General features: G+C 41.1%; 1 protein-coding gene across 1 annotated transcript; it reads left to right on the forward strand.

Moving 5' to 3' along the window:
• The first annotated feature begins 2,161 nt into the window (after positions 1-2,161).
• On the forward strand, positions 2,162-18,286 carry LOC138962776 (RNA polymerase II subunit A C-terminal domain phosphatase-like). The gene is made up of 7 exons (XM_070334737.1): positions 2,162-2,376; positions 4,259-4,357; positions 4,874-4,964; positions 6,905-7,030; positions 7,413-7,660; positions 11,635-14,146; positions 16,873-18,286. Exons 1-7 carry the CDS (start codon positions 2,168-2,170, stop codon positions 17,260-17,262), a joined length of 3,675 nt encoding a protein of 1,224 aa, XP_070190838.1. The 5' UTR covers positions 2,162-2,167; the 3' UTR covers positions 17,263-18,286.
• Positions 18,287-25,912: the final 7,626 nt, after the last annotated feature.

Consider the following 25,912-nt stretch of genomic DNA (forward strand, 5'->3'; position numbering starts at 1 on the left):
CACACACACACACACAAACACACACATTATACACACACACACACACACACACACACACACACACAGACACACCGCTCACACACACAGACACAGTCACACACACAACTTGAACACACGCACACAAGTCAAGTCAAGTCAAGTATTTTATTGTTTTGGGCCCAGAGGGCTTTGAAACAAAGATATAATTTTAACAAAAAAAGGTAACACAAACACAAACACATACACACACACACACATACACACACACACACACACACACACACAAACCGGCACACACACACACACACGAGACACACACACACACACTCACATACACACACACACACACAGGCACACACACACACACCGCTCACACACACAGACACGGTGACACACACACACACACACACACCCACACACACAAACACACACACACACACACACACATGTATAGGGACACAAGCACAGCCTACACCGGTTATTACCATTTTGTGACATGCAATCTTAGTCCTTTAAATGGTGATAATTTATATTAAATGGCAATTAAAATGTATTCTCTTAACTTGTTGCCATCAATGCGCCATTTAGATAACGATAAAGTAATTCAACTAAAACATCGTGTACATTTTTGTCCGGACAAAAAAAAAAAAAAAAAAAATTACACGGCAATGTCACATCCTCTGGTTTCCATGTTGCGTGAGTAATGCTTTTTAAATGCTTGTTTGTAATGAACATAGACAATAAAAATGTGCACGAGTATTTCTGATTCTTTCTCTGCAGACAAAAGAATGTATTTGAAACCAGTATTTCTTAATGATATCAATGTATATGAAATCTAAATAACAAAGTGACTGTGGTGAGATCGGAGACATTCTATCTATGTCTCTGGTGAGATTATTCTATCTATGTCTCTGGTGAGATTATTCTATCTATGTCTCTGGTGAGATTATTCTATCTATGTCTCTGGTGAGATTATTCTATCTATGTCTCTGGTGAGATTATTCTATCTATGTCTCTGGTGAGATTATTCTATCTATGTCTCTGGTGAGATTATTCTATCTATGTCTCTGGTGAGATTATTCTATCTATGTCTCTGGTGAGATGAACAAAGTTGAAAAACAAAAGAATTCTCAGTGTACTCACCGTTTATATATGTCGTGCCGAATTCACGGAATTGCCGAATTCGCGGAATCGGCAACATTTTTGCCCATTTCGCGTAATTGGCAAAACGCTGCCCATTACGTGAAATCGGCAGCGTTTTGCCGAAAATGCGGAAGGGCTTCTAAAATTTGCCCATTTCGCAAAAGAGACAGCCAGTCTGTTACTTTTTGTGTCACCAGAACAGTTGCATTAACATTGCTTTACCTCCCCACTATGTTTTGTATGGTCTATGTCGGTCTGTCAGTGTCGAGCATAACTCCGGAAATGCACAAAAACTACACTTTCTGCAGTAGCTTGCCATAACTTATCGATTATTGCAATATCTATCCATTCGAGTATCTAGTTGTCTAAGTGTGATGATATCCCAGGCATTTGAGAACTTTAAAACCAAAAAGTGGCTGCCGATTTCGCAAAATGGGCACATTTTAGAAGCCCGCTTTACGCGATTTCGGCAAAACGCTGCCGATTTCACGTATTGGGCAGCGTTTTGCCGATTACGCGAAATGGGCAAAAATCTTGCCCATTACGCGGAATCGGCAATTACGTGAATTCGGCACGATATATATATACACAATGATGGTTAAAATGTTGCCATTGAGCAAAGAAATATCCCTCGTGTAACATTGTTTCCACTGGTACACAGCTCTAACAAAAAAATTACCCCCCCCCCCCCCTGTTAACGTCTATACATCTCTCCCCCCCCCCCCCATCCCCACCCCCTCCCCCACACACCGGCGGCTGCACTGCCACCGTCTAGCACTACTAGCGAAGAGTCAACAGTGAATGGTTGAGATCCCACTGACTCAGTCACGGTGACACGAACACGCACACATACCTACCAGCGCGTGAAAATAGTTACTATTCCCATCTGGGTGATTATCTATAATTATCTCTAGTCATTAAACAACCAACCGTCCCGGCCAGGAACCAAGCATACCAACCCTTAGACAAGCGATTTTGAAAATGTTGGAACGTTTACCCAACGTTTTGGTAAAAAGACACATTCACTGCTGCCCTTTGAAGCAAGATGGCAGCCTACACACAGATTGTGTGTCCTGGGGAGTTTCCCATCAAGTTAGTGAAATGGAAAGTGAAGAAAGACAGCATGGTGACAAAAGGAGCTGTGCTTGCTCTGTATGAAGTGGAAAATACAGAATCACAAGCGAAGCTGAAGTCGACAGCATCTGGTATTGTCGACAAAATATTTGTTGACGCGGGCATGGCAGCTGAGCCTGGGTTTGTTTTCTTCGTTTTTAAATAATTTCCTTTTAGTTTTATTTAAATTGTCTTTGATGAGTTGCCATCCTTCTGGCTATAATAAGAGGGGTAATCTTGAACTTTAGCGTGTTAAATTCATAGCTCAGAATTCAGAGGCATTTAAGTCTCCAAATTTGTAGAACCAGCACTTGTAACTTAGTAAGGCAAAAAAACAAAAAAAAAAGGTGTGGTTAAGGTAACATAGCCAGAAAAAATAGGTTAGGAAGGTAGGCAATCTTTTTTTTTTTTAAACTTTTTTTTTCTAATGTGTACAAATTAAACCTACTTGACAGGGAAATAAGTGTGCGACTCGAGCGCTTTCGCTTTCATTGCGTTTTCTGCACTCGTTTTTTTTGTTTTTTTTGTTTTTTTGTTGTGGTGACAAATGTAATTAAAAAGTTATAGGGTCGGCCCCTAAAAATAGGGTAGGTCGGGTTACCGTAACCACACCTATTTTTTTTTTAAGCCTAATCATAACAAGTCATTTTTAGATCCTTTTGATTCTTTACGGAATGAACTGTACGAATGCATTTCGTTTACATGGGTCAAAGAAGGAATTATCCGTATGAGCGAACAAGGGAGACAACTCTTTCGTGTAAATGATGTCCCATGGTTGACAACGTACGCCATTTTCGGTGCATTTTTGTCGATTGAACAAATTAATTAATTATGCTTAAGTTTGAAGCTCAATCCGTCAATTAATTTCACGACAAATGTTCTTTGGCTTGCTTACAGTTACATGGACTTGTATCAAAAATAAGTAAAGAATGTCACTGGATTCTGAGCTATGAATTTAACACGCTTAAGTTCAAGATTACCATAAGAGTTGATTAATAAGTACGCTTAAAGTTAAGTTTGTTAAACACATTTTGTTTCCAAAACAGTTACAGAGGTCTGTCACTTGAGTGTCACTGTCACCAATGTCAGTGTTTCTCCTTGTTTCAAACATACTGGGAAGCTTGTAAAGATGTAACCCCAAAAAACAGTCATGTGAAAATAAGAAGTCAAGAAGGTGGTTTACCGTTTAGGCCTAAAAAAAAAAAATAGGTGTGGTTACGGTAACCCGACCTACCCTATTTTTAGGGGCCGACCCTATAACTTTTTATTACATTAAAAAAAAAAATATATAAATAAATAAAAAACCAGTGCAGAAAACGCAATGAAAGCGAAAGCGCTCGAGTTGCACACTTATTTCCCTGTCAAGTAGGTTTAATTTGTACACATTAGAAAAAAAAAGTTAAAAAAAAAAAGTGATTGCCTACCTTCCTACCCTATTTTTTTGGCTATGTTACGCTTAACTACACCTTTTTTGGGGGGGCCTTAGAATTAGAGTCAAATTACAGCCTCAATACACAGTGTCACTACTCACTAGTGTCAGTATCAAGGTCTGTCATTTGCATACTTTCCTTACTTACCTGCTGGGTAGTCAAGTAATAAGTGCCTGTGAGTTTGATCACGGCAGTAGCAGCATTTTAGTCTTACCAAAGTGAAACTGAACTCAGCCGCTTTACAGCAATCTTGCGTAAGACACAAGATTGAGTGTGATCTGTCTTCCACATGGAACTGCATCTAGATGCATTCCCTGTGTACATGGAACAAAACTACAGGAAATACAGGAGCTATGCACCCAGTTTGGGTCAAATTGGAGTTGACTATGAGACCAATGAGTGTGTTGTTGACAATTTCATTTTAATGAAAGTGAAGATGCTTTGACCATGAGCTTCACACTGTCATAAACCAATTTGAAAGCAGATGCCAAATTTAGTCACAATAAATTTGACTGAAAGTGGAACATGATGAGTGAAAATGTTTGATTGCAGGAATGCACTGGTAACATAAAAAATCATTTGTTTGATTGCAGGAATGCACTGGTAACATTACGTCATCAAGAGTCTGGAGGATGTACACACCCCACTGTCATGAAAGACATGTGTGCTGACTGTGGTGCAGATTTGAGAAGGTAATTGATATGGACTAAGAGTATTTATTCTCCAACTTTTCCACAAGAATCTGTATCTTCTTGCTTCAGTTAAATGAGTTGTCATTAATGAACAGTCATGCTGTGTGAATTCAGTGATGGAGCTAGTGTTTTTTCAAACCGGTACGCAAACTTAAATGTTGCAAACAGTCGAGAGAAAAAAACGGTAGGCTGGTCATCGGAACCAGAAAGGGTCCAACTGAGTACTGGTTTTGTGGTTTTATCAGCACACAAAAAACCGGTAGTTCAAAAATCAACCGGTAGGTCATACCGGCAGCCGTTTTTGTTCCCGTATTTTCTCATTTCAACCGGTAAATACCGGTTAACGCCAATACTGGTGAATTGTGAAATAGTGACTCGTGAGCACACACACACCAAGTGTGAGAGAAATGAATAGAATGCAAATAAACTGAAGCACTGGTATAGATGTCATCTTAATTTTTTTATGATTTCTGGACACAAGGAATAATTGTTGAACTGTTTACTTTAACTTTACAGGGAGCCAGGTATTGCTGGAGATTGGAAAGAGACAATGTCTGCTTCTGTGGCAATGGTGCACAACATCCCTGAGTTGATTGTCAGCCAAGAGGTTGGTTGTTTTATCAAATTAACCTTGCACACATACCCAAATCAAACGATCTTTGATTCATTGTGATGGTGTTTTTTGTGTGCTGATAATTCTGAATTATTTCGAGATGTACAATCTAAGAAAAATGCTTCTTGTTTATGACTTAAAATCAAAAAAAGTTAGCTGTTGACTGAAGTTGTGGTACTTCTGTTAACAAAAACTTTTGCATCTGGTACACGTGCTTTTACCATTTTAAGGGCAGAGGTGGCACGGAATTTTGATCCAAAATAGTACCATGATGTGATTTGGGTTTTCAGCATATTTAGGTACTTTGAACACCCTGGAATAACTGCATGTTGTTTATTTTGTCAATTGCATCCTCTTTTTTTCAATAAAGTGATGATTTGCAAAGTGAGTGAATGCTAAAAATCTGCAAACTTTGTGAAAAATCGATTTTTTTCACGGCAGAGCAGCAGCTACATATTGATGAGTTTGTCAGATTTATTGCATGCACCGTACTCAGCGGGAATTCCCTTTTATTTTGACGATGTCACAGTCATGAAAATAAAGTCTGTTTATACCGCTCAACGGACACAATACAGAGCTAGCGAAGGATACTTTCACAGGCAAAATGTTCCATGTTTGGAAAAGTGACCTTCACCTTTTAAAAAAAAATGCAAAAAATATAATGTCGCCCAATATTTTTTCCTGACTGAGAACTAAGGCTGATATTCATTTAAAAAAAAAAGCTTTGCAACTACTGGTAATAGCTACTTGTCAAGACATTATGACATTTTTTGAACCTGCAGCTTCAACTATTTTTTTACAAAGAGGTGCAGCAAAATGTCTATTTTGGGGACCTTTTTGAAAAAAATCATTGTTTTAAAAAAAAATAGTGATGCTACTTCAAAAAATGAGCATGAATGTGACTGATTATGGTTCTATGCTTCAAAAAACATGAACAAAATTGCACACACAAAATAGCAAACAGTAGCCTACATATTTTTTTTTCGTGACAACTCAAGATGTGTTGGTCGCCAACGTCAGTTGGAGCAGCAAGAAGACCAGGAGGGGGAGGTGTACGGTGCTGGACTGATGGGGGATGGAGAGGAATAACCACCAAAATCATTTGAAAAAGACTGAACAATATAGGAACACACCCATTCTTATTTTTCAACAATTTGTCTTCATAATGTGAAGAGAAACACTTCACAAACTTTCAAATGCAATTTTCCCTGAAGTTGGGTTTTCAAGGACAGTAACAACGCGGGCAATGATATTTCTTCAGAACTACTTGCAATAGAGTTATAATTTTTTGTTTGCAGGAGTTAGATTTGATTTTTCTAGACTTTTACAAGGCGTTTTTGTAAAAATCCATCAATTTTTTTTTTACAGAATATAATATAAGCCTGAATGGGTATTTTGGGGGCTAAAAATGTATATTTCTCAATTTTTGTTGCTGAATTTGAACTGGGGTAATTTGGTCAAAACGGCTCTGTATAAGTCTGATACTGATATCTGGGAGTAATTTGCAAAAACTTTGAAGCCTGTGGCTTCAAAACTGTCTTTCTAATTTCATGGAGCATGGGGTGTAATTTTTGTACTTTTTGGAAAAAATTGGTCTTTTTTTATGAAAATATTACTTGCTTGGTCAAAATCTGGGCATGCAGGTGCTTTTTCATGCTTTTTTTCTAGAAAGTACCCCAAAACTTCAAAGAAAACTTACAAATATTCATATTTTCATTTTTCGAGGTGTATTTTTTCTTTAAAGATTGCAGTACGGGGGTGGATGATGGAGGACATTAAAATTGACAGTCAAATGCAGACCTACAAATCAATTTAACCAAAAAGACTTTTGTTCTTGCGCACACAACTGTTTGTAGGTCTTTTCCAGTTCCATGATAAAGCAGAATTGGTCAGTGTGAATGAAGAATGTAATGCTGTCAGTTTTGTTATTGCAGCAAGCTCTGGAGTTGGGGAGAGAAGATGAGACGCGACTGCTGAAAACGAGAAAGTTGGTGTTACTGGTGGATCTTGATCAGACGCTCATACACACCACTAATGACAACATCCCCGCCAACCTCAAGGTGTGTTGCACTGCCTGTTGATCTGCTTAATTTCTTACATGTTTTTGTCCAGTGTGCAAGGGAGATAATTCGCCATTATCACTTAGCTTGAGTGTACCCACAGGTATCTGTAGACCATGGAGGAGATGCAAACCAGTGTGAACAGAAATGAATGAAATACTTACTCCGTGGACTGATAATGAGAGTACACAAACACAGTTCTTCTTTCTCTAGCTGTAAATGACATACTATAGTGACATGCTTTCATTGCCTAGCAAACCACATTGGTCTTCGTAGTCTTTCTAGGTGGCAGCTCTTTTTAGTTCTGTCCTAATTTAACTTACACAGTGTGTTTCTACATCTGTGAGACATTCAAGCGTGGTTTTTTCTTCTTCTTCTCCAGGATGTCTTCCACTTCCAGATGTGTCAGGGACCTCATCAAACGTGGTACCACACAAAATTTCGACCATACACCCGCAAGTTTCTGGAGCACATTTCACAGATGTTTGAACTTCACATCTGCACGTTTGGCGTACGCCTGTATGCTCACACCGTTGCACGTCTGATCGACCCCGACGAAAAGTTCTTCTCACACAGGATTCTCTCACGCGATGAGTGTTTCGATCCTCAGTCCAAGACTGCAAACCTGAAGTAAGCATGATCCAAAGGACAGAGTAGTTTTACCTTGAAACATAAGCAATGATTTTAAATTGCTTATAGAGAACTCAGACTTTTCTTTCCAAAGGGTAACGGTTAAAATCTTCCAACATGGCCTTTTAACATGTACAGAGAAAAAGTGACATACGCTAATATCAATCCTAAACTTGCACAGTGGTTGATCAAAAATTGACATTCATTTAAGGGCAGCAAACATAAGAAGAATAAAACCCAAATCACATATTTTGTTTAAACTGAATATGAAGACTTGAAAAACCTTTGATACAAAACAGAAGAAAGAGAGAGAAGAAATAGAGAGAGAGAGATTGAGACAGAAAAGTATAAAACTTAAAAGAAAAAGACTAGGGAAGGAAAGTGATGGATGAAAATAAATTTAAACCAATATATGATAACTGATAACCATACATATTCATGTCTGGTGCATAACTTAGTTCTCTGGTGAAAAATAAGTGTAGAGAAGAATTGATTTAAAATCAGAGAAGGCAAATATTGTAAAACCGAGAATTAGAATCAAGGAACCTTGGGAATGAGAATATAGCAAGGGAGACTACTGGGGCAAAACGGCTTTTCCTTCCTTTAGAATATTACTTCCCTTAGTCCAGTGAGCAGTTGAACTGCATAAAGGCAAATTTCATTTTGTTCATCAGCATACGCAGTGGTAAAGAAGAATGAATGGTTTTGAAGGAAAATGTTATGCAATGACAAAAAGAAAAGCCTGACAAAACTGTGACTCTGAGGTTCTTTCTTTATTTCACTCGGTTTATAAGTTTGGTGGCAGAAAGCAAGTTTTGGGCTTTTTGACTCACATGCGAAGCAAAAGTGAGTCTATGTACTCACCCGAGTCGTCCGTCCGTCCGTCCCCCCCGTCCGGCCGTCCGGCCGGCCGGAAAACTTTAACGTTGGATTTTCTTGGACACTATTAAGTCTATCAACACCTGATGTGGCCTGATGGTTTATGGTTACAAGATCTCAAAAAACATGTGCGGCAACTTGACCTCACTTCAAGTTCAAGGTCACAGGGGCCGTAATTGTTGTCTTAAAAACGACCATTTTTCACATTTTCGCATTTTCTCTGAAGTTTTTGAGATTTAATACCTCACCTATATATGATATACTAGAGGAATACCCGGCTTCGCCGGGGTGAATCGCGAGACAGAGACAGACAGCGTGGCGGTTCATCACAATCACCTCTGCAAGCGAAGTCCTGTCACACGGGATTGAGAATTTTAGAGCTTATTTCTTAGCCCTATATTTTCTGTTGTGGCTTCTCAAATGCCAGAACATACAGACAGACAAAAGCCGCTAGACCCCATCACAAACAGAACTCTACAATCAACAGGTTTTTTCCCACACACACACACAAACACACACACAGAGAAGCCGTATATATATAATATGTATATCTATATCTATAAATATATAGAGATAGGTGAGTGTATTTTTTGCGTGGCTATAAATTGATTCGACCTTTTCACTTTGACAGTACGAACAACTTACGGGTGCAAGGGAAGCGTTCTGGACAGCGCAGTGACATTCTAAAAATAGTACCTCAGAAACGGGAATTTGGGGTGAACGGTGCGACAGAGACAGACAGCGTGGCGGTTCACCACAATCACCTTTGAAAGGCGAAGTCCTGTCAAACGGGATTGAGAATTTTAGAGCTTATTTCTTAGCCCTATATTATCTGCTGTGGCTTCTCACATGCCAGAACATACAGACAGACAAAAGCCGCTAGACCCCATCACAAACAGAACTCTATAATACATAGGTTTTTGCCTACACACACACACAAACACACACACACACAGAGAAGCCGTATATATATATGCATATCTGTATCTATAAATATATAGAGATAGGTGAGAGTGTATTTTTCGCGTGGCTATAAATTGATTCGACCTTTTCACTTTGACAGTAAGAACAACTTACGGGTGCAAGGGAAGCGTTGTGGACAGCGCAGTGGACAGCGCAGTGACATTCTAAAAATAGTAATAGTAACTTAGAACTGAACGGGAAAGCCACACGAAGGAAGGGAGATAAACGCCAAACACTGGAGAAGATAAGGAAGAGTTACTTATAATGGTGAAATGAACGCAAAAACGAAAATGAGTTCAGCGCTGCGCGCTGAGAGCCCGTGTTGAAATATCTCATCGATGATATTGTGTCCGGGGTGTAGCTGAATACGGTGTCCAAATTTGAAAAAGATCCACCGAGAACTTTGGCGTTGTGATGTGGTGTAGCGGCTATGGTGTGTCGGTATGGGGGCCCGGGTAAGCTGAGGTGGAACCAAAATAGCTGAGGTGGAACCAAAATCGGTTCCGCGCTGCGCGCTGAGAGCACTTGTTGAAATATCTCATCGATGAGGTTGTGTCCGGGGTCTCTCTGAATAAGCCCACCAAATTTGAAGCAGATCCATCGAGAACCTTGGCCGCGCATCGCGCACAGACACACAGACAGACAGACAGACAGACACTAGTCGTATATATATATAGATAGGGCAAAGTAAGCCCCATCTTTTGATACCAGTTTGGTTTACCTTGCTTCAAGGTCAAGGTCACAGGAGCTCTTCAAAGTTGGATTGTATACATATTTTGAAGTGACCTTGACCCTGAACTATGGAAGATAACTGTTTCAAACTTAAAAATTATGTGGGGCACATGTTATGCTTTCATCATGAGACACATTTGGTCACATATGGTCAAGGTCACTTTGACCCTTATGAAATGTGACCAAAATAAGGTAGTGAACCACTAAAAGTGACCATATCTCATGGTAGAAAGAGCCAATAAGCACCATTGTACTTCCTATGTCTTGAATTAACAGCTTTGTGTTGCATGACCTTGGATGACCTTGACCTTGGGTCAAGGTCACATGTATTTTGGTAGGAAAAATGTGTAAAGCAGTTCTTAGTGTATGATGTCATTGCTAGGTTTAGTTATTTGACCTTGACCCTGAAGGTCAAGGTCATGTAAATGTCAAGGTCAAGCATGTGAGTCGTATGGGCTTTGACCTTCTTGTTTTTCTTTGCTTTTTTATCTCAGGATATTTTATTCCTTCAGATGTCACAGTAGTAGTAGCTCTGTTACATGGATTACAATTCATATGATAATGCAGACTGAAATATGTGAGACCAGAGAATGTAGCTTTGTGTAAATGTGACCCTCCACCACGGAATGAGTCACATGTCACCTTTGCATGATTTTCATATGTTTACATTTTCCTAAAGAGTTTTTTATGCTCTATCCTGTGGTGAAACCCGTTTTAGAAAAGAGCGAAAACTGTTTGAGTTATAAGCCTGTGACTAAGGTGACCGACCCTCACACTGTTACCAGACACTCCCCGGACTTACATTAAGCCTTACGCAGAACCGCGCGAGGTGACATGCGACTCATTTCGTGGTGGAGGGTCACAAATGTTCTTATTTGAGAAAGTGTTATCTTTTCATTCTGTTCATTCGGCAGTGATGGGGTAGAATTCCAAAACTGCGCTGGGGGTAGTAACTATTAAAATTTAGAGGTGAAAGGTTAAGCTATGATAATGTGTAGCCCCAAAAAAGGAAAAGAAAGAACAATATTTTGGGACGAATGAAATGAGAAGACTGCAAGGTGATGAAGGAAGAAAAAAAAAGGGATGTGATAAGTGGATTAATTAAATAAAGTTGAATTATGGGCTGGTATGTTACCTCCCTTGGTCTGTACATCAGCAGTTTATTAGACTGCACTGTTGTAAGAGTTAATAGTTATGTCTCTTTTATCAATGGAAATGTAAAAATGTTCACTGATAGGACTTTGTGAATTTACACGATAGATTAGACTGGGATTTTACCCTCAAAGTTAAATTGCAATTATAATATCAGCCATCGTCAAACGACTGACTAAAAAAACATAGTCAATGACATTGGTTAAACCAACTCTTTCTTCATTTTCTCATTTTTGGTTTGTTTCCAGAGCGCTGTTTCCTTGCGGAGACGGCATGGTCTGCATCATTGACGACCGTGAAGACGTTTGGAACAACGCACCAAATTTGGTGCACGTCAAGCCATATCGCTTTTTCCAGGGTACCGCCGACATCAACGCTCCGCCAGGCCTGGATAAAACAGAGAACGACAGCATCCCCATCACTCACAAAGTCATCGACCACCATGAGGATCACAGTTCCGATGGAAAAGACAAAACTGTGGAGAAAAGTGATGGTGTTGATGGAAACTCAGCAGAGAAAACAGTGAGTGGAATTGATGAGGCTGAGATGCAAAGCAGTAGTGGTAGTGATGGTAAGGGGAGTCAGGACACTAAGACAGGAGATCAGAAATGTTCAGGGAAGAAAGAGGCAGCAGCGGATCAAGGTTCTAAGGATGAGCAGGATGTGAGCCAAACAGCAGGGAAGCAAACTACTGAAGACACTGAGGCAGGCAAACAGAAACATTCAGAGGGTGGCACAGCAGCAGCAGTAGAGCAAGGTTCTAAGGATGGCAAATTAGTTGAGCAGGATTTGAGCCAAACAGAAGGGAAGCAAACTACTGAAGACACTGAGTCCGGAGAACTAAAACGTTCAGGCAGTGAGGAGGCAGCAATGGATCAAGGTTCTAAGGATGGCGCATCAGTTGAGCAGAATTTGAGCCAAACAGCAGGGAAGCAAACTACTGAAGACACTGAGTCCGGAGAACAAAAACGTTCAGGCAGTGAGGAGGCAGCAGTGGATCAAGGTTCTAAGGATGGCAAATTAGTAGAGCAGGATTTGAGCCAAACAGAAGGGAAGCAAACTACTGAGTCCGGAGAACAAAAGCGTTCAGGCAGTGAGGAGGCAGCAATGGATCAAGGTTCTAAGGATGGCAAATTAGTAGAGCAGGATTTGAGCCAAACAGAAGGGAAGCAAACTACTGAGTCCGGAGAACAAAAGCGTTCAGGCAGTGAGGAGGCAGCAATGGATCAAGGTTCTAAGGATGGCAAATTAGTAGAGCAGGATTTGAGCCAAACAGAAGGGAAGCAAACTACTGAAGACACTGAGGCAGGCAAACAGAAACATTCAATGAGTGGCACAGTAGCAGCAGAGCAAGGTTCTAAAGATGGTGAAGCAAATACGCAGGAAATGAGCAAAGCAGCAGGGAAACAAACTACTGAGGATTCTGAGGCAGGAATACAGGATCCTACACCGACTGAGGCAGCAGTAAAGCAATGTATTACAGAAAGTCAACCTGGCGAACAAACAAAGACAGAACAGCAGATGCCTTCATCAGCAGAAGGAGATGATTGCAAGACGAAGACGGTCACTGATGTTAGCAGGGAGCCAGACTCTGATAAAACTGTTGAGGAAAATGACAAAATGAAAGCAGAACAGCTGGCGCAAGACCTTAGTTTGTCCAGTGACTCAGATTCAGATGGTTGGGACGAAGGCAGCAGTGCTCCAATGGACACAGAAGACACGGATGGAGGAAGGACAACAGAAAGTAAAGAGTTGACACAGAAAGGGAAAACGGAGGGTGTAGGGGAGGAGGAAAAGAAGACTGCTAGTGTGACAGAAAAAAATTGCCCAGGTGGAGAGAATGCAAAGGAGGGTAACGCAAGAGGGGAAGAGGCAGCAAATCTAGAGGTTGCTGACCCCAGGAAGACAAAAGACACGGTGCAGCAGGAAGAAGCTAAGGAGAGTGGTGAAGATGAGCTAGAGTGGGTGGATGATGATGACTATCTTCTTCACCTGGAAGAGATTCTCACTCGCATCCACAAGGCCTACTACTCCATGTTCGACGAGGGAAAGCAGCTGTCATCGGCAGAGGTCGCACCCACCTCCAAACGTTCTCTCCCCGACCTCAAATCTCTCATTCCCTACATAAAGCGCAAGACACTGAAAGGCTGCAACATCGTTTTCAGCGGAGTGGTACCCTTGAACACTCCACCGGAGAGAAGTCGTGGATACAACGTGGCCAGAATGTTGGGTGCTGCGATACAGGCGAACATTGTTGCGCCCAAGCAGGCAAGCAAGAAACACCCAGCAACCACACACCTGGTAGCGGCTAAGCCTGGCACCGGAAAACACAAGACTGCGCTGAGGACACGGGGAGTCAACATAGTCAGCGTCAACTGGCTGTGGGCGTGTGCAGAGCGCTGGGAGCGATGCGACGAGCGTCTCTTTTCTCTCGGGCCTTTGCCTGGCTCTGAAGACTCCAGCCCTGTTCCCACCAGGAAAGGACACCCAAAGCAGGGCAAGCGCAAGCGAAAAAGTGGTGCTGGCGACGGAGAATCGGACGAAGGGGCAGCCAACGGGGAGGCTCTCAGCGCTGAAAAGCGACAGAAGACGACGGAAGAGCAAGGCGCAGAGAGGGAGAATGACAGTTGGGAGAACACGGAGCAGCAGTCTGATGGCGAGATGTCTCATTCCTCAGAGAGAAGTGGCGCCTCTTTTGCTGACACAGTTAATCCCTTGATGGCTTTCTCCGATGAGGACTTGGAGTGTATGGACAAAGAGGTGAGAACAAAGAACTTTATGTTTTCTTGCCTTTTGATATATTAAATAGGATCTTACATTGGCGCTATGACGGGCGCTGTGGCGTGGTGGTAAGACGTTGGCCTCTTAATCGGAAGGTCGAGGGTTCGAATCCCGGCCGCGGCCGCCTGGTGGGTTAAGTGTGGAGATTTTTCCGATCTCCCAGGTCAACTTATGTGCAGACCTGCTAGTGGCTTATCCCCCTTCGTGTGTACACGCAAGCACAAGACCAAGTGCGCACGGAAAAGATCCTGTAATCCATGTCAGAGTTCGGTGGGTTATAGAAACACGAAAATACCCAGCATGCTTCCTCCGAAAGCGGCGTATGGCTGCCTAAATGGCGGGGTAAAAATGGTCATACACGTAAATTTTCACTCGTGCAAAAAACACGAGTGTACGTGGGAGTTTCAGCCCACGAACGAAGAAGAAGAAGAAGACATTGGCGCTATGTGACACTGGTTCAGTCGAACCCACCTTTTAACTTTTAAGACCCCTTCTGGCTTCATTTAAGGTCTCCCCCTTTTAAGAGCTTACAATCATAATTTGCCTCCAGTTTAAGACTACTGTAAGACTACCTCCTTTTTAAGCCCTGAGTTTCTGTAAGCTGTTGTGAAGACTGCATGCCACACATGAGGGGAAGCAAACTTATTCATTCATCAGTTCTTACTGATGCAGTTAACAAGTGTGTATGCCAGACAGAAATCTTGCGTCTGGTTGCTCATGTGATGAATAAGAGTCATTTCTACTGAGCTGCTCATTTTCACCATTTGTTGAAGTTTACTTTAATTTTGTAAAAGTTCATGTTTTGCTTGTACTTGTAGACAAAGGCCAGCCCTGCTTATCATTCCAGACTGCATAGATTGGGCTCTTTTTTACATTTAGTCAAAACTTGACTAAATGTTTTAACATAGACTGGGAATTGAGACGAGGGTGGTGGTGTATGTGTATGTATGTATGTATGTATGTGTGTGCGTATAGAGTGATTCCCAAGAAACTACTGGTCCGATTTTCATGAAACTTTACATGAGAGTTTCTGTGTATGATATCCCCAGACAGTTTTTTTCTCAATTTTTTTATATCTGGCTTTTAACAAAAGTTGAGGCCGCCCTGTCACGCCATCTTCGACAAAGCCCGGACTTTGGGATTGCATTTCAGCTTGGTGGCTTTAAAATAAATTAATAAGTTTGGTAATTTTAATAATCTGAAAATATTAATAAAAATAAAAATGTTAGAAATTGATCAAAATTAATCTCATCGTTTGTTGTATTATTACCTGAGTCCAAAAACATATAGATATGTTATATTTGGATAAAAAAACAAGCTCAGAAAATATGAAAATTCTTCTTAAAAATAAAATTAAATGTTCAGAAATTGATTTAAAAATATTTTCATCTTATTCTTTATTATTTCATGGTTACAAAAACATATAGATATGTTATGTTTGGATTAAAAAGAAGCTCAGAAAGTTAAAAAGAATAGAGAAACGTGCGCTTCACTTTGAGCACTTTACTCTGCTATACTGGTTGGTCACTTCAACTTCAAGTGATATACCGAGCAACAAAAGAAACGCGAAAAATTCTGCAATGTTTGATTGACCAAATCTCCAACAATTATAGAGTTAGAATTATCAAACCACAAAAGTTTGAGGAAGGCATGTTTGACCTAGCTGTTGTGTGATTATTTTGATGCTGCGACTGTTTCAACACACGGGACAAGCAGGTTTAACGTTAACCAAGTTTTGGAGGTCTCGCTCAGTCAGTCTTCATCGCGCTCTCTGGCCACTGATCGGACACTGGTGGCTTCCAATGATGTTCCTGGTATTGTCAGTGGCTGTATTGAATCGATTTTGAAGACGTTGTGGCAGGAAATTGCGATCTTGTCTTATTGGGGTAATGCGAAAAATTCACCGCGATGCATAACTGCAGTGCTTCCATTGTCAACAGAACATTGGTGAAGGTGATAGACTGTTGACATATGCACGTTTAAAGCACATGCCAGCGCTTCTGGATCATCCCCAGCTTTAAATCGACCTGGCATTTTGGTGGTGTCAATCTTGGCATGCTGGTTGTTTCAAAAGTAAGACTGGCAGCAAGCGTGCCATGGTCTCTTTTGGTTGCTAATGCTTTAGTGAACACATCTCACACATCAGATTTCTCCTGCTCCACTTGCACGTGCTGCAAGTGCGCATTATGTGTTTAACCTTAAACCTGCTTGTCCCGTGTGTTAAAACAGTCAGTGAGTCACAGCATCAAAATAATCACACAAAAGCAAGGTCAAACATGCCTTCATCAAACTTTTGTGGTTTAATAATTCTAACTCTATGATTGTTGGAGATTTTGTCAATCAAACAATGACGAATTTTTTCGCGTTTCTTTTGTTGCTCGGTATATATATATAATATATATGCGAGAAGGCCATACCCTACTGCGCTATACTGGCTTGTCACTTTCCGCACGTTTTTTTTCTCGTGAAAGTGGCAAGAGCATATTCTTGGCTCAAGGCCTCGGGGAAATGCGTTAATTTCATTCTGCAAGTTTGACAGGTTGACTAAATGTAGTAATTTTGCTTAACGCAACTTGTTTCTTTTTTTGACAAGGGACAGGTTCTCAGGCTGCCCTAATGAAGAGGGGCGCTTAGGCAGGCTTCTTTGTTAACAGTAATAAACTGTTCAGATTTTTAATGCCATTGTATCTTTCCCATGCTCCTAGGTGGATGACTTGATGGCGGAAGAGGGGAGCGACTCTGATGATGAAGACGAAGAGGATCGCATTAAACGAATTCGAACGTCAGTTCTGGGAAGTCAGAGCGACACTGATTCGTCATCAGACTCTCTCGCCGGAGAGCTTCCTCGCGGTTGGAAACTGCGACGAAAGTCCAAGCCATCGCCAGACTCCAACGAAGATGACCTGGACAAGCAGAAAAAGAAAGAAATAGAAGCAGAGACTGAAGATACAGAGAATGAAATGTCCAGATTTTCGAAAACGGTTGACGCCTTTGCTCCTGATTCTGAAAGCAACACATCATTCGCTGATTCTATCGGTTCCGTAGACGATGAAATTGCTGAGGCTGTAGAGAAAGAGTTCTTGGCGTCATTGTAGTACTGTGTGTCTGTAAATCATAGGAGTACACTATACCTGCTGCTATGGTTGCCATGATTCTTACTGGGGAATTACCGGCACGGTTGGCCTAGTGGTAAGGCGTCCGCCCCGTGATCGGGAGGTCGTGTGTTCGAACCCCGGCCGGGTCATACCTAAGACTTTAAAATTGGCAATCTAGTGGCTGCTCCGCCTGGCGTCTGGCATTATGGGGTTAGTGCTAGGACTGGTTGGTCCGGTGTCAGAATAATGTGACTGGGTGAGACATGAAGCCTGTGCTGCGACTTCTGTCTTGTGTGTGGCGCACTTTATATGGTCACGGCTCAGAAATGGCGTCGAACTCCACCCTTGCCCCATTCAAACGCCCCACACGCTTAGTTATGGTTTATTCTACCTTTGAAAGTACTGACACGGGGTGCAGATATGAATACAGTTACTATTCTGGTAGAAACCGAAAGGTTTGATGACTTTGTTTTCGAGCAAGGCGCAATAGTAGAGTGAATTTACGTCGATTTTTGGGCCGGAAGTTGGGACACTTTTTTACTTGGTGTCGAAACGTCGTATTTGTGCGTACTACACACACTGCTTGGATAAGAACTTGATGGAGAGGGAAAGAGAAGGTGTTAGTTATTGTTTACATACTGCACGATAACCAGTACCTCACCCCAACAGTCGGCTGAGATCAAGTTTAGATCCAACGGTGAGTATGTTACTTTTCGTGTTTGGAGTCACGTAGGCAGTTTTAGCTTTTGCCGCGCTTTTAATAATGATGACAGACGTTGAACTAAGCGATAAACTTGGACAAGAAAGAACAATCTACTACTTAAAACAAAAAATATGCACAAACACAGAAGACAAAGCAATGAAAATAAGTCTTAAGTTCGTTGTTGTGTACTTTCGTGTTACCGCGAAAAGTAACAACGTAAATCAAAGTTGTTTATCGACATGTTCCTGACTTCCAACGATGGAAACAACTGTTCTATCGTCTGCTACAAAGTTGCATTGACTGTCTCGAACTCAGAACTCAGTGTGGCATGGAGGAGATGGACATAAACGGCCAAGATAAAAACCACTGGTTTTTCGTTGTATGTAACGTACTCACCTGCAGTTTGAAACACTGTTATTTTCACTAAATAACAACTTACTTCCTTTTTTTTTCATCTGAAAGTTAGAAGTGTTATTGTGATTTGTTTTGATAAAATTTGCATTTTTTAGGACAAAGATTTTTCTTTATTTTGATTTTTAAAGACATATGTTTGAGACGATTCAACCAATTTCCCAAGTTATTCAGCGTTCATGTCATTGCATGTGTTTTTTCTGGCCTTCTTTCCATACAGTTCACCTTGTGCTTTGTTTTCATGCCAATTTAATGAAATAAATTACAGGAAAAAGAAATATATGTTTTTTTACATTGAGTGCGTTACTCACACCACTCGCACATCGTGAGAGGTAACACACTCCAATCGTTTGTAGAGTTATCTTGAAAATTATTTAAATCTTGCTGGAACAAAGTAAGGAATGAATCAAGTAAACAGAAAATGATGTCTGCGTTTATTGTTTTGAATTAGAGTGGTTTTTTTTAGGAACAGTGTTGAGTGTGTTACTCACACCACTCCCACATCGTGAGAGGTAACACACTCCAATCGTTTGTAGAGTTATCTTGAAAATTATTTAAATCTTGCTGGAACAAAGTAAGGAATGAATCAAGTAAACAGAAAATGATGTCTGCGTTTATTGTTTTGAATTAGAGTGGTTTTTTTTAGGAACAGTGTTGAGTGTGTTACTCACACCACTCGCACATCGTGAGAGGTAACACACTCCAATCGTTTGTAGAGTTATCTTGAAAATTAATTAAATCTTGCTGGAACAAAGTAAGGAATGAATCAAGTAAACAGAAAATGATGTCTGCGTTTATTGTTTGAATCAGAGGGTTTTTTTTAGGAACAGTGTTGAGTGTGTTACTCACACCACTCGCACTTCGTGAGAGGTAACACACTCCAATAGTTTGTACAGTTATCTTGAAAATTATTTAAATCTTGCTGGAACAAAGTAAGGAATGAATCAAGTAAACAGAAAATGATGTCTGCTTTTATTGTTTTGAATTAGAGGGTTTTTTTTTAGGAACAGTGTTGAGTGTGTTACTCACACCACTCGCACATCGTGAGAGGTAACACACTCCAATCGTTTGTAGAGTTATCTTGAAAATTAATTAAATCTTGCTGGAACAAAGTAAGGAATGAATCAAGTAAACAGAAAAGGATGTCTGCGTTTATTGTTTTGAATTAGAGTGGTTTTTTGACTCACATGCGAAGCAAAAGTGAGTATGTACTCACCCGAGTCGTCCGTCCGTCCGTCCGTCCGGAAAACTTTAACGTTGGATATTTCTTGGACACTATTCAGTCTATCAGTACCAAATTTGGCAAGATGGTGTATGATGACAAGGCCCCAAAAAACATACATAGCATCTTGACCTTGCTTCAAGGTCAAGGTCGCAGGGGCCATAAATGTTGTAAAAAAACCAGCTATTTTTCACATTTTTCCCATTTTCTCTGAAGTTTTTGAGATTCAATACCTCACCTATATATATATAGGGCAAAGTAAGCCCCATCTTTTGATACCAGTTTGGTTTACCTTGCCTCAAGGTCAAGGTCACAGGAGCTCTTCAAAGTTGGATTGTATACATATTTTGAAGTGACCTTGACCCTGAACTATGGAAGATAACTGTTTCAAACTTAAAAGCACATGTTATGCTTTCCTCATGAGACACATTTGGTCACATATGATCAAGGTCAAGGTCACTTTGACCCTTATGAAATGTGACCAAAATAAGGTAGTGAACCACTAAAAGTGACCATATCTCATGGTAGAAAGAGCCAATAAGCACCATTGTACTTCCTATGTCTTGAATTAACAGCTTTGTGTTGCATGACCTTGGATGACCTTGACCTTGAGTCAAGGTCACATGTATTTTGGTAGGAAAAATGTGTAAAGCAGTTCTTAGTGTATGATGTCATTGCTAGGTTTAGTTATTTGACCTTGACCCTGAAGGTCAAGGTCATGTAAAGGTCAAGGTCAAGCATGTGAGTCGTATGGGCTTTGCCCTTCTTGTTACAATTTACTTTGAAGGATTGGTAATTTTCAGTTCTTTGAGTACTTGTTTGATCGTTGTTTTGTTTATTGGTGTTCATGTAACACACACACTTGCCTAGGGTACCGAGATATGCAGATTATTGCTGTCGGAATGTGTCAACAATAGTTTCAATAGTTGTGTAGCAACCATGGTGTCATTCTTATAATTAATTTCACAATTAACTGAATGCACTGAATATGAACAACGTTTTGTTCATGTTATGACAGTGTTTTGTAACACACTCATTGGCGAATAAACAGCATTTTCCTTGATAACTTCAAAATCCGCCTTCAACCTAAGATTTTTTTGTTGGGTTTATCAAGTTTTTTTGCACAGTGTATTGTTTTCATTACCAAGTGGATGGATATATGCTTTATACCTTACAAAATAATGTGAAGTAAGACTTTTTTGGTGAAATGTAACACACTCAGTGTTAAAAGTGAGAAAATCTTCTCTGTATTGTGAATTGGAGCATGGTAGAAGTCATAAGACATCATTGTTAGGTTGTTATGGTTTTGCTCTTTCATTTTTTACTCTTTTGCATGCATTTTTCATGTGAATATCTTGACAGTGTCCTAAAGTTTGATTTTTTTGGTGAAATGTAACACACTCATTGGAAACTTTTAGGAATGACTTGACAGATAACTGATAATGGGAATAACGGGTCCGGTATCATTGATGCATTTCAACTCTTTACTATTATGTACTTGTTTCTCTTCCCATTGCATATATTTCTGAGGTTTTGTGTGTAAAATAAATAGGAATTTCGCAGTTTTGAATGTCTGTGTTGTGACACAGAAAGTTGATTTTTGTTTGAATACATTTTCACATCTTGTTCTGATTTGATTTTTTTTGGCAGACTGTCCGTATGAAGTGTGTGGAACTAAGAATAGATTGACTGCTGAAACAGTATTCTTTTCAGTTCTTTGAGTACTTGTTTGATCGTTGTTTTGTTTATTGGTGTTCCTGTAACACACACACTTGCCTAGGGTACCTAGATATGCAGATTATTGCTGTCGGAATGTGTCAACAATAGTTTCAATAGTTGTGTAGCAACCATGGTGTCATTCTTACAATTAATTTCACAATTAACTGAATGCACTGAATATGAACAACGTTTTGTTCATGTTATGACAGTGTTTTGTAACACACTCATTGGCGAATAAACAGCATTTTTCTTGATAACTTCAAAATCCGCCTTCAACCTGAAGATTTTTTGGGGGGTTTATCAAGTTTTTTGTACAGTGTATTGTTTTCATTACCAAGTGGATGGATATATGCTTTATACCTTACAAAATAATGTGAAGTAAGACTTTTTTGGTGAAATGTAACACACTCAGTGTCAAAAGAGAGAAAATCTTCTCTGTATTGTGAATTGGAGCATGGTAGAAGTCATAAGACATCATTGTTAGGTTGTTATGGTTTTGCTCTTTCATTTTTCATTCTTTTGCATGCATTTTTCATGTGAATATCTTGACAGTGTCCTAAAGTTTGATTTTTTTGGTGAAATGTAACACACTCATTGGAAACTTTTAGGAATGACTTGACAGATAACTGATAATGGGAATAACGGGTCCGGTATCATTGATGCATTTCAACTCTTTACTATTATGTACTTGTTTCTCTTCCCATTACATGTATTTCTAAGGTTGTGTGTGTAAAATAAATAGGAATTTAGCAGTTTTGAATGTCTGTGTTGTGAGACACAGAAAGTTGATTTTTGTTTAAATACATTTTCACATCTTGTTCTGATTTGATTTTTTTTGCAGACTGTCCGTATGAAGTGTGTGGAACTAAGAATTGATTGACTGCTGAAACAGTAATCTTTTCAGTTCTTTGAGTACTTGTTTGATCGTTGTTTTGTTTATTGGTGTTCATGTAACATACACACATTCCTAGGGTACCTAGATATGCAGATTATTGCTGTCGGGGAATGCCACTTTTCACAAATGAAGATCAAGGTAGATACTAACTAATGCAGTTAACTTTTATTGTGTAATAGGTTTACTGTTAACTGTATATTAGAAAACAATGTGTGACACGGTGTTATGTAACACACTCCAGTTAAAATTTAAAATGCAATTCATTCCGCAGTAATTGATGAAAATACATTGTTACTGCCCAGACACAACTAAACACATAAACAGTTTTGCTGGACCCCAAAATGGAAAGTAATCCAAGAGTTTGTATTTGTGACTCAAGTGTCCCACAAATTCGACACCTTTTCTGAGCCATGACCATATGTCAAAGCAGCACCGCCTTGATATGGCCCTTCGTGGTCGGCTGGGCGTAAGCAAACAAACCAACAAACAAATTACTGGGGAATTAAAACCATAGTGTTTGTTGCGTCATGACAGATACAACATTGTTAAGTTTTCTAAGATAAGATTTGTGTGATGGTATGAGTAGCTTAGAGTCTGTCCTGTTATAGGCTTGACTTTTGACATCAGGAAATCTGTTTTAAACGCTATGCCATGACTCTTTGATTGTTGAGACACTTGAATTGTTGAGAAAGTGTTGATGGCCTTGGTATTGTAATACTTACAATTGATAATAATGAATCTCAACATCAAATGTTTTCCGTGAATATATACATGTACTTCTGTCATGGTGTATGATACAAAAGAGTAATTGATATTTTTGATAATTTTTGCTGTGAAAAAAGTTGTGTCAAGGGAGTAACTTTTGAGTCATGTTGTGATGCTGGTAATATAAACTTCTTCTTGGGGTCATAGGCTCTACTGACTGCATTCTGTATGCAGTTTCTTGGTCACAAAACATGCAGTTATGAATAGAATTACATGTAAATATCATCAATGGCAAAAAAATTAATTCTGTTGACTGTTTTGAAATCAAATGAATTGTGTCTGGAAATGAAATTTAGAGAGAAAGAGTTTGTGTGCGTGTGTTGGTTTGTGTACGTGTGTTGGTTTGTGTGCGTGTGTGTTGGTTTGTGTGTGTGCGTGTGTTGGTTTGTGTGTGTGCGTGTGTTGGTTTGTGTGTGTGCGTGTGTTGGTTTGTGTGTGGGTGTTGGTTTGTGTGTGGGTGTTGGTTTGTGTGTGTGTGTGTAATCATTGGGTTTTTAAAAAATGAATTGTGGTTGGAAATGAAATTTAGAGAGAAAGAGAGTGTTTGTGTGTGTTAGTGTGTGTGTGTGATTGATTGATTTGATATTTTGTTCCCTCTTCATCTTTTCTCTCTGAAGATCTTCTTCTTCTTCTTCTTGGCGTTCGCAGAGGTTACACAATCAGTCCAGCACTGGTGATAAATGTTGTCGTTTTCTCCAACTCCTGTCGACTGCCGTATAGTTTGGTCTGCAAGGGAGTTGGTGACGGCCACACTTCTTTTCGTTCCTCATCTAGTAAGGGACATCGCTGTAAGATGTGTTCCGCTGTTTGGTCCTCTTGACCGCAGGCACAGGTTGGTGATGGCGCCAGCTTGAACTTTCGGTTCATGTGAGCATTGAGCCTGTTGTGGCCAGTACGCAGCCTGATGAGGTTGACTTGCTGCTCTCTGGACATTGTGTGGTAGTCATCTCTGTTTGTCCTTGGCCTCATCAATGCCTTGATGATTGTCTTCTGCTCACTAAAGCTGACACTGTTTTCAGGTTGGTCTTCCACGGCTCCTTCTTTTGCCAGCTCATCTGCCCTTTCATTTCCTGGTATCCCACAGTGTGCTGGTATCCACTGGAGGACAACTCTTCTGGTTTGTCTGACCATCTGTAATGCTTTGGCCAGCTGTGGGAGTTTGTCGTTCTCTAGGGCCTGAAGGACTGAAAGGGCGTCCGAGAGGAAGACAACTTGGTAGCAAGGGTCTGCGGAGTCCTGAACGAAGGAGGCGGCCTGCATGAGAGCTTCTGCTTCTGCTTTATAGTTTGTGCAGTGTTTGCCAGTGGCAACACTGGATGTAGCTGTATGTCCCCCAGGGAACTGGATGAGAATGCCTGCACCTCCATTGAGCAAGGCGTTAGTTGCTGATCCATCGGTGTATACATGGATCCACGCCTCTTTTGGGTACTGTTCGTCGATCAGGGCTAAGGTGAGTGCCTGTCGAGCTGTGTCATTCTGATCTTCTCCTGAGGTAACATGTGGAACACTGGTGCAGATCTGGATGCCTGGTTTCTCTGTTGCCTTGGGGGTTTCCTCTTCTTCTTGAGTCAGAGGTAGAGTGTTCTGTGGAAGGACTTCCCTGTACTGTCGAGAAAGTCTCTTGCTCTCGTGTACAAAACTGCTCCGTTTAAGCCGGTTCTTGGTGAGGTTGCTCAGTCTGTGCTTCATGGGGTGGTCGGGTAGGCACTTGAGCTTCTCGGCCTGTACCATAGTCTTGGCTTCTCTTCTCTGACAGAGGGGTTGGATGGTGGTAAGCTTCTCCATTTCCTTGATGGGCGTGGATTTCATTGCACCGGTGATGAGTCGGAGGGCCTGGTTTTGCACACGGTCAAGGGTCTGCAGGTTTGTCTTGGCTGAGGTTGACCACGCTGTGGAGCCGTACTCAAGGTGGGGTCTGATTGTTCCCTGGTATACTGTCTTCAGTATCTTCTCGTTCGCTCCCCAGGTGGTACCTGCCAGCTTCCTGAGTATGGCTAGCTTGCGCCGGGCCTTCGTCTCTGCCTGTGCAATGTGTGGTTTCCAGGTCTGCCGTCTATCAAAGGTGACACCAAGGTACGTTGCTTCTTCATCCTCTCTCAGAGGAGTTCCACCAAGCCTAATGGTTCCGGCTTTCTGCTTTGGCGACAGTGTGAATAGGGTGGTGGAGGATTTCTCCTTGTTGATGGAGACGCACCAATCTTCTGCCCATGCGTTCAGCCTATCTGCCGCTTGCTGCATTCTGTAGGTGGCAGTACTTGCGTGCTCCTCCTTGCACCAGATCACAAGGTCGTCTGCGTAGAGAGCAGCTTTGATCCCCTTGGGCATCTCAGACACCAGATCGTCGATGAAGAGAAGGAAGAGTGTGGGGGAGAGGACTCCGCCCTGAGGGACGCCATGACGAAGGAGGAACTTCTTGCTTTTGGTCTGGTCGACGTTAACTCTTGCCCTGCGGTTATAGAGGTAAGAGCGAATCCACTGGTACATGTTGCTGGACACGCCTTTCCTCAGCAGTTTTACAAGGAGTCCATCTTTCCAGACCTTGTCAAAGGCCTTCTGAAGATCTATCCAGGTGACAAGGACCAGCTTCTGTTCCTGAAAGGCATCTTCAACTTCTTGCGCCAGGTAAGTGACCTGATCTTCAGTGCTGCGGAACTGTCGGAATCCAGCTTGTTCAGGGGCGAGGAGGTTCCTGGATTCCAGGTACCACCTGAGGCGCTCGTTCACAATTCTCTCCAGGGTCTTCACAACACAGCTGGTGAGGCTGATTGGGCGATAGCTGGTGGCCTTCTTTGGATCCTTCCCTTTTTGAGTCACTTGAGAAAAAGTGACTCTATGTAATCGGTCAGTGTTAGTCTGTCCGGCCGGCCGTCCGGCCGGCCGTCCGTAGACACCACCTTAACGTTGGACTTTTCTCGGAAACTATCAAAGCGATCGG

The sequence above is a fragment of the Littorina saxatilis genome, linkage group LG1 (genome assembly GCF_037325665.1).
Source record: "Littorina saxatilis isolate snail1 linkage group LG1, US_GU_Lsax_2.0, whole genome shotgun sequence".
In the NCBI taxonomy this organism is placed as follows: domain Eukaryota; kingdom Metazoa; phylum Mollusca; class Gastropoda; order Littorinimorpha; family Littorinidae; genus Littorina; species Littorina saxatilis.

Bases quoted from the DNA above. Each gene is read 5' to 3' on its own strand.
- LOC138962776 (XM_070334737.1), top strand. From the start codon at position 2,168: ATGGCAGCCTACACACAGATTGTGTGTCCTGGGGAGTTTCCCATCAAG. The intron at 7,031-7,412 runs GTGTGTTGCACT...CTTCTTCTCCAG, and splicing joins ACATCCCCGCCAACCTCAAG to GATGTCTTCCACTTCCAGAT. The intron at 7,661-11,634 runs GTAAGCATGATC...GTTTGTTTCCAG, and splicing joins TCCAAGACTGCAAACCTGAA to AGCGCTGTTTCCTTGCGGAG.